This window comes from Panthera pardus, unplaced genomic scaffold, assembly GCF_024362965.1.
Source record: "Panthera pardus isolate Hobbes unplaced genomic scaffold, ASM2436296v1 HiC_scaffold_5, whole genome shotgun sequence".
Classification (NCBI taxonomy): domain Eukaryota; kingdom Metazoa; phylum Chordata; class Mammalia; order Carnivora; family Felidae; genus Panthera; species Panthera pardus.
In genome coordinates this window covers 4,685,241-4,693,942 of record NW_026526980.1, presented here as the reverse complement: position 1 = coordinate 4,693,942, position 8,702 = coordinate 4,685,241, and the positions used below count along the sequence as shown (strand labels likewise).

The 8,702-nt window shown below is 55.5% G+C and overlaps 1 protein-coding gene across 7 annotated transcripts in view; it reads right to left on the bottom strand.

Annotated features, from left to right (window-relative positions):
* Nucleotides 1-1,812: 1,812 nt before the first annotated feature.
* Nucleotides 1,813-8,702, bottom strand: part of CIITA (class II major histocompatibility complex transactivator) — a 46,327-nt gene continuing 39,437 nt past the window's right edge. For 6 of the 7 annotated variants that reach the window (XM_019468578.2, XM_019468573.2, XM_019468571.2 and 3 more), the window contains 5 exons: nt 7,048-7,134; nt 4,574-4,657; nt 4,308-4,391; nt 3,595-3,701; nt 1,813-2,628 (listed from right to left, as the gene is read on the bottom strand). In XM_019468578.2, the coding sequence (XP_019324123.2) occupies nt 3,626-3,701; nt 4,308-4,391; nt 4,574-4,657; nt 7,048-7,134 (331 nt within the window). In that variant the 3' untranslated portion in view covers nt 1,813-2,628; nt 3,595-3,625. The remainder of the gene's footprint in view (nt 2,629-3,594; nt 3,702-4,307; nt 4,392-4,573; nt 4,658-7,047; nt 7,135-8,702) is intronic. The other variant, XM_019468572.2, reaches the window with a different exon arrangement.

Sequence of the window (8,702 nt, the reverse complement as noted above, 5' to 3'; positions counted from 1 at the left end):
GTCAGAAGTTGTCCCAAGGGCCGGGAAGAACATTCCAGGCAGACGCAGGAAGAAAACACATATTCCTATGTAATAGGGACAGCTAACAAGTATTGAGCTGTATGCCAGCTCTTGTTGTCAGCATATTAGCTCCCTGGAACTCTGCGTAACCTCCATGAAGGGGATACTGTAACTGCCCACTTTTCGTATGATGAGACTGAGGCACAGAGAAGGAATCTGCACAAGTGGTGAGCTGAGTGCGGAGCCCAAGCAGTCTAGCTCTGGGGGTCTGTGCTGCTGGCCCTAGACCGTGGTCCCTTTGAGCAGGAAGGGTTTCACACAGTATTGGCACAAAGTGATCATTACCGATATTTATCGAACACTTACTATATCCCTTGCACGGTGATAAGCACTTTACATGTATCAGCTCATTTAATAAATGGCAGCTATCATTCAAGAGTCCGAACGACGAATAATCACAGCCTCTGATGGGAATGTGTCATCTCTGAACAGACCGAAAGCAGTGGGTATGATGGTGCCCTCCCCACCCGGCTGAGGGGTGCCGGCAGAGGCCTGCACTGGGGTGGGGGTGGGGGGCTCAGTGCTCACCCCTGTGGCTATACAAACGGGAGCCCATGGGTGGCCTGCAATCCCCAAATGCCGGGACCCCCTGAGGAGTGATGCCCCAGCTATTTAAAACCCAACCCTGGGGGCACCTGGGTGGCTCAGTCGGTTGAGCATCCGACTTTGGCTCAGGTCATGATCCCGCAGTTCGTGAGTTCAAACCCCGCATCGGGCTTCCTGCTGTCAGCGCAGAGCCCGCTTCGGATCCTTTGTCCTCCTCTCTCTGTGTCCCTCCCCCACTCACACACTCTCTCTCAAAAAAAACCCAAAAAACCTGGGTCACAACGCCTGGTGTCCTTTGCAGCTGGGCCGAGAAAAAAGGCCTCCACCTCTTTGCAAGGACCAAATCCCTGTGACCCTCCTAACTCCTGCCCCCCCCCCCAACTTTGGGAAACAGAGAGTTGGGACCCAGGCATCAGGGCTGGTGCAACTATAGCCGAACAGACAGCTCCCACTGCCACCAGGAGAAAGCAGACTTATCCTGAATCAGGACTTCTGACCAAGTGGGTAATGCTCCAGCAAAAAAGCAACAACAAGAGCCAAGCTGGCAGCGCTCTGTGCAGATATGGCAAAGCTTCTGGTCCCTTCCAGGCTCACCTCGGCCAGGGCAGGATTGCAGCTTGACTGAGGAACGGCTCCCAGCATAGAGCAGAGGAAAACACCCCCTCTGCAAGGCTTATGGTGCTTCGACTTACTGATCCCCAAATAACAAACTGTCCACCAAAGCACAGGATGCCATAGAAAGATCCTTTCCAAATAGACAGGACTTGGGGCCAACATGGACTCTGCTGGGGGTGCTGCGAGGAGTGGGGGGTTGTAGAACCCTGGCCCCTGTCCTACAGAACAAAGAAGAAGGAGGCAGTGACGCTTTGTGACTCCCAAGTCTGGGTTATAAAAAGGATGCTTCTCCCTGTGGTCCATGGTTCCTGTCCCCGTCCCTGTCTTTCTCTTCGGTTTTGGGTGATCGCCCTTCAGCACAGCCACTGTGCTAGGAAGAAGTCCAAAGCAGCCCGCGTGGAAAGGTCCTCCTCTGGCAGTTCCTTAGAGGAACCAAGACCCCAGCCCCCCGACCCCCAGTCAGCACGGAGTGACCGGGCCTTCAAATGATGCCAGCCCCAGCCTTCAAGCTGCCCCAGCTGACGCTGAGTGGGGCGGAGACGAGTTGGGCCCCCACCCCCACCCCCCAGCACAGCGCACATAACAGGTGTGTGAGCAGAGTAAATGTGTGTGTTGTTTTAACCCACTGCATTTTGGGGTAGTTTGTGATGCATTTAGATAACCGAACAGCGGGCACCCCCCAAAACGGCGATCGTGGTAGAAACTCCAGCCGTGGACATGCCTGTGAGATGCAACGGGCCCTTTATACTGTAGTGAAAAAATAACCCAAGAAGTGAAGGCCGAGAGGCAGGTGTGGTTCCGGCCCACTCCCCTCCCCCCACCATTAGGGCACCGTCAGCTCTTTCCGGCTCAAGTCCAGTGTGTCTGGCCGGGCGGAGCTTCGACCTCGACAAAGTTAGTGCAAAACAGTGAGTCCAGCAGACGGACAGCAGCTGCCACAGGCTCCCCGCCTGTCACAGGGAAATCGGCAGGTGGGGCCAGCCGCCCGTGTCCTGAGAGCACCCGGCATCCTTGTTAGAGCAGTGCAGAGAAGTGACTTCTCCCCAGGCGGACAGGGACCTGGGGAGGCAGAGATGTGGCCGCCTCAATCCCTCACTCCGGCCCGGCCACGGCTGCCAGGAGCGTCCTGCGGGATGCCTCAGGGCCCCTGGGTGGCCTGCGTCACCACCGGTCGTGCACCCGTCCGTCGGGGCCGGCATCGACCTGGGCCCCGCAGGAGCCTGGAGCCGGGCCTGGGTCCGTCCGCAGAGCAGGCCAAAGGCCTTCCCAGAGCTGGGTGGGGGCCGGCCCTGAGCCGGTAGGGCCAGGCGCCAGGATGCTGAGGCTCACGGGCGATGGCCCAAGAAGCACCGCGTCCACAAACAACCAGTTCAAGGTCCAGCGTGGTCGGCGTCCTCAGAGAACATGCTGTGAGAGGCCAGGAAAAAAGGGGTAGGTCAGAAAGCTTTAGACGGGGCAGCTTGACCCAGGATGGAGTGCTGTCAGGACGGGGGGGTGGCGCCTGGGTGCCTCAGTCGGTTAAGCGTCCGACTTCAGCTCCGGTCACGATCTCACAGTTCGTGAGTTCAAACCCCGTGTCAGGCTCTGTGCTGACAGCTCGGAGCCTGGAGCCTGGTTCAGATTCTGTGTCTCCCTCTGTCTCTCTGTCGCTCCCCGGCTCATGCCCTGTCTCTCTCTCTCGCTCAAAAAAAAAAAAAAAAAGTTTAATAAAAAAGATGGCATGAGGTGGAGATGATGGAGGAGGGGGACATCACAGGTTGGGGGAGCACGGAAGTGAGGGGACCGTCATTGCACAGAAACCTGTAGAGCAAATGCCCTATGAAGACACTGCAGGACAGCCAGCAGGCTGAAGCAGCAGGGTGGCTTGGGGACCTCTAGAAACTCTTCTCAAAGCTAAGGGCTGTGGGCCGTGGACAGCCACCCCCACGCCCTGCCCCCACCTCCCACGCCTGGCCACAGGGAGGACGCCCAGAGCCCGAGTCCCCAAAGCCTTTTTTTTTTTTTTTTAATGTTTCTTTATTTCTGAGACAGAGAGAGAGCATGAGTCAGGGAGGGCAGAGAGAGAGGGAGACACAGAATCAGAAGGAGGCTCCAGGCTCTGAGCTGTCAGCACAGAGCCCGATGCGGGGCTCGAACCCACAGACGGCGAGATCACGACCTGAACCGAAGTCGGACGCTCAACCGACTGAGCCACCCAGGCGCCCCAGTCCCCAAAGCCTTTAAAGTCACCTCCACCAATCGCAGGGGGACGCCCCAGATGCCGCACGGTCCAGCTCCCACCCGCCGCCCCCCCCCCCCCCCACTTTTTACGGACTCGGACTTGACATCACACTGACCCCAGCAGCCCCTGCGGCTCTCCCCGGCCAAGCCCACCTCAGTCACCTTGTCCCGGGCATCGCAGAAATCACTTCAGGCTGATCCGCGAATCTAGCTGCTGTAGGTGCTCGTGGACGCCAAACGGGATGGTGGGCGTCCACATCCTGCGATGGGCATGGCATGCAGGGGCCGGGTTAGAGGAGAGACGGGGGCCCGGAGTCCCCAGTGCAAGCCCTCAATTCCCTCCTACCACCCTGAGGCCCCTTTCTTTAGACCTGGCTCTGCTAATGACTCGGCTGTGCAACCTCAAAAAGGTTAGTGAGCCTCTCTGTGCCTCGCTCGCCTCATCTGTAAAGTGGGTCTCTTAAGATCTACCTTGGAAGATAGGAGTGGTTCTGCACTGGAAGTGCCTTGGAACAGCATAAAGTACCGACACTGGACATCAGACATCGTTGGGACAAGACAATACATAAGTTGGAACCAAACTGCCACATTTTCCGGGTCCAAAATAATAGAAAACAAGTGCCTTCACAGCGTTCACCCTAATGCATCGGCCATTTTCAGGTACCAGCCGCTGTTCCAAGTGCTTTACACACCTAGATTATTTTAAACCTCAAAAAACTGCTTGGGGGTAAGCATTGTTCTCGCTCCCATTTTACAGACAAAGAAACTGAGGCCAGGTGCCACACTGGTGAGGGCCACAGTGGGATTTGAGCTCAGGGCTCACAGGAGGGCTGGCGGCTCTCTGCCCGCCGCGGGCTGATACTTACGCCAGCGTCTCCACGTGAGGGCACTTTCTCAGGCTGGCGGCCAGCTGCTGGGCCCCGGCGGCTGTGAACTTGTTATACTGGACACTGGGGAGAGACACCCATCCTAGGGTCTGGCCCCCATTCGGGGCTATCCAGCCCCAGGCCACCACGCTCTCAGCAACCAGACCTCAGCCCCGCCCTTCCCAGGGTGCCAGCAGGAGAGCCCGCAGCCCTGCCCCCGCAAGCCCCAGACCCTGGCCACCCACTGCCCAGGCGTCCATACTCACTCCAGCACCCGGAGGGACCCCATGTCTGGAAGCACGTGCGCCAGGCTCTCGGCTCCCATGTCACAGATGCAGTTATTGTATACACTGCCAAAACAGAGGTCGGGGCAGGGGCCGGGGGTGCCGGGAGGTCAGGACCCAGGGGGATCCACACCCAGCTGGATTCCGGCCCCATTTTACGGAGGGGCAAACTGAGGCCCCGAGAGCGGAGGCTGCTCCTCTGGGGTCACACAGTGAGCCCAGGGAAGCAACGGGACTTTAGCCGAAGTAGCTTCCTGGCTGAGACTTCACAGGTTCAAATCCCAGCCTCGGGGCTTGCTGCCTGTGTGACCTTTGGCAAATGACTTAACTCCTCTGTGACTCAACTTACTCCTCCATAAAATAGGCATGAGTAATTGTGGGGAGGAATAAATGAGTTATCGATGGCACAATACCCAGAATAGGACGGGCATGTGGAATGAACTTAATACTAGCTGTGGTTATTACTACGTCTGGGGCTGGGGAGGGGGGGTGGGCTCAGGATTATATGAGTGACCGTGGGTGGTATGACTAGCTGTGGGGATAGTGGGGGAGAGAAACACTCAGGGCCAGCTCGGGTTTCTGCAGCGTATCCCCAGCTGGTAAATAACATGATGGGTGTCACTGGTGCGATAAGCTGTACCCTCATCAACAACCGTCTTTTTAACAAGCCAGGTCTGCCTTGGTCCTCATTTCAAGGCCACGACTTGGCCATGACTCAGCCTCAGGGCCATACCGCCAAGCTGCATGTAAAAAGCAGCAGGTCTATACTGCAGCAAAGTGGATTCAGGCTAAGCTCCAGCGTCCCCTGATGTCACAGGTTGGCGGGTACCGAGGGGAGGAAACAGGTAGAGGCTTTGCAGTTTCTTCCTGGGGTGAGTCGTAGGACCCAGGAGGTTCCCTGTCTGCCCAAGGATAGAGGATTCTTCCCATATTTCACTGATGCCAAGATATGCAGGTTCATATTTGAAGATCGTTGAGATCAGGATGTGTCTGATAATGAATGTTTAATTAGCAGCGTGTTGTCCTCTTAATGGGGTCTTACAGTGGATGGCATCTTAGATTGCATAAAGGATGAGGTCTTTTAAAGTGGGAGATCAGAGATTGCCCCGATATGCCCCACCAAAAGCCCCCTCCTGACCTACGAGGGCCTCCCTGCTCAATCTGACCTCCCCTACCTCTCCCACCTCATGTCCCACCCTGTGTCCCTCATTCTCGGGAGCCAGCCACAGTGGCCCTTCTGGCAAAGACTCGAACTCTTTCCCACCTCAAGGCCTTTGCATCTTCTGTTACCTCCTCCCGGAATGCTTGTCCCTGAGCGACTCCCACAGAAAGGGAAGGGGCTCCTGACCTCCTGGGTGAATTCACTACTCCCATTGTACCCTCTTGGGCCCTTGTTTGTTTCCTTCCCAGCATGAGTCGCTAGTTTAAAATCTTTGTGCCTATGCTTACTTATTTATTATGCATGAATAATGCATGAATTTATTATGCATGAATAATATAATGCATGAATTTATTAGGCCTGAAGGCAAGAACCGTATCTGTTTTGTTCATAGCTGAATCTCCAGTTCCTAGCACAAGTTCTGACCCATGGTTGATATTAGAGGCAGTTAGATGCCCTGCACAACTCTACGAAGTGCTGATCCCATAGACTGCAAGTTGCACAATATACGACCCACACAGCTGCACATGGCAACCCTGGCTGGAAGGATAACAAATGGATGTGTCAATAACTAGATGAACCAGATACCATCTCCCTTGGAAACATGACTCTGGCCGTCTTAGGCGGGTGGGGAGGGCTGAGGAAGGAGCAGGAAGCTCCTCCCAGTCTGGGGAGAGAGGAGAGAGACGGAGCTGAATGACTGGGGCTCTGGTCCAAGCTCCCCCACCCCCCAATCTGTCCTGGGACCATCAGGGAGCCAGGAGGGAAGTCATCAGAGAGCAAGAGGTGCTATGCCAAGGCCCACCAGAAGGTGGCGGTGCAGGCACCGTGTGAGCGACTAGAGCCAGCCAAGGCTGCCTTCTAAAACTGGCACCCTGGGCAAAGGCTCAGTCCTGCCCTCCCCTGGGGAAAGAGGACCAGTATCTATGGTGCACCACAGCCAGGCACTGAACCAAGCCCTTTCCATAGGCCACTGGGATAGTACCCGTTTTCCAAAGGAGCCAACAGTCTCACATGAGTAAGCAACTTGTCTAGTTTGCCAGATGCTCTTTTCCCAGGACCTTCTATCCTCTCGTTGGGGGGTCGTGGCGTGGCCCAGCTGCAGGGGGCTGTGCTCATACTGGATTTTCGGTCAACCCCCCATCACCTACCACAATGGCAAGCAACACAACAGCCTGCAGGAACCGCCTCCGGCCCCAGTGCTGGGCTTTGTACCTGCACAGAGCGGGGCTCTCAGCCCTCCCCCAGCCCGCCAGCTCAGCGCCTGGTCGATGGGGGAGAGGGGGTGCCCACTCACCTGAGCCTGAGGAGGGATGCAGCCAGCGAGGGCAGGGCCTCGGCGAGCTTGCAGGCGCCCACGTCGGTGATGTTGTTCTGGGACAAGCTGCGGGGACGGGACAGCAAGGGCTTAGCACCAAACTTGTGCCCACCCACCCCGGGGTAGAGCCGGGGAACTCTCGTTTCCTCCTCACAGGGTGGCCCGGAGCAGCAAACACGTGCCCATCTGCCTCGAGGACAGTCATGGGGAACAGGCTGTGAATGGCGCTGTGGGTATTGCGTGCTCTTAATAAAGAGATACTGTTCTGTCCTGTGGCTGAGTGGGAGGCGAGGGTGAGAACCAACGAGAAAGAGATCACACTCCACCCCCCCCCACACACACACACACCTGTTCTAGGATTGGATACCATCCTCCTTTCCCCTTTGGCCCACAGCTCCACACTGTAAGTGAATAAGTATTCATATTGTTTACTGCCAGGTCTGTTTTGTTCCTGACTGCATCCTTGTGCCCACATCGGTGCAAAGTACATAACAGGTGCTCGGTACATAAGTGGGGAAAAGACAGGAACGAAAGGTAGGACGGGAAGGGAAGGAAGGAGGTGGGGGGCAGGCAGGGAGCGAGGGAGAGCCAGCTTCCCCACAGTGTTACCTAGAATCCTATAAATTAGACAGGACGCCTCAGTGTCCCTGCATTCAAGGAAATCCCCTAGTGAATCCTGCGGCTGTCCTGGGTCCTGATTATGAGGCAGAGCGTGCATAGACTTTGATGACAGTTTCAATAAACGACCATGTAGATTCTCCTACACTGTATCCATCCACTTCCTGAAACCCAGGACAGTGTGTTTGGTTTTTTCATAAATATTTATGGGGTGCCTGGATGGCTCAGTCTGTTAAGCATCCAACTTCAGCTCAGGTCGTGATCTCATGGTTGGTGAGTTCGAGCCCCACGTCAGGCTCTCTGCTGTTCGCGTGGAGCCTGCTTCAGATCCTCTGTCCCCCCACCTCTCTCTCTGCTCCTCCCCCACACCCTCTCTCTCTGTCTCTCTAATAAACATTAAAAAACATAAAGGACTGCTATTTTGGTAATGTTTTGGTGACAAATCCTAGTCCGTTTTTCCTCCCTCACCAGCCCCCTCCTCCCTGTCATTTTCTCTCCCTACGTGTTAATTATGTTCATCACTGTGCACTTCATAATTATAGATTTATTTGTTTGCTCACTTGTTTACTAGGAGATCCCTGAGGTCAGGGGCATTGTTTTGTTTAAAGCTGGGAAGCTGGGTCTCCAGGCCCTCCAGTGGTGCCCGCACAGGCACAGAGTAGGCGCTCCTGCAGCATTTGCTGATTAAAATCTTTTTTTTTAATGTTTATTTATTTTTGAGAGAGAGAGAGAGAGTGTGAGTGGGGGAGGAGCAGACACACACACACACACACACACACACACACACACACACACACACACACATACACACATACACACAGAATCTGAAGCAGGCTCAGCACAGAGCCTGACGCGGGCCTCGAACTCATGAACTGTAAGATCATGAGCTGAGGTCAGACGCTTAACCAACTGAGCCACCCAGGCGCCCCGTGCATTTGCTAATTAGCACGATGCTCAAGCGCACGCGTGATTGCATCAGGAAGCAAGTGAATGATTGCATGGCTGGGTGGACACGA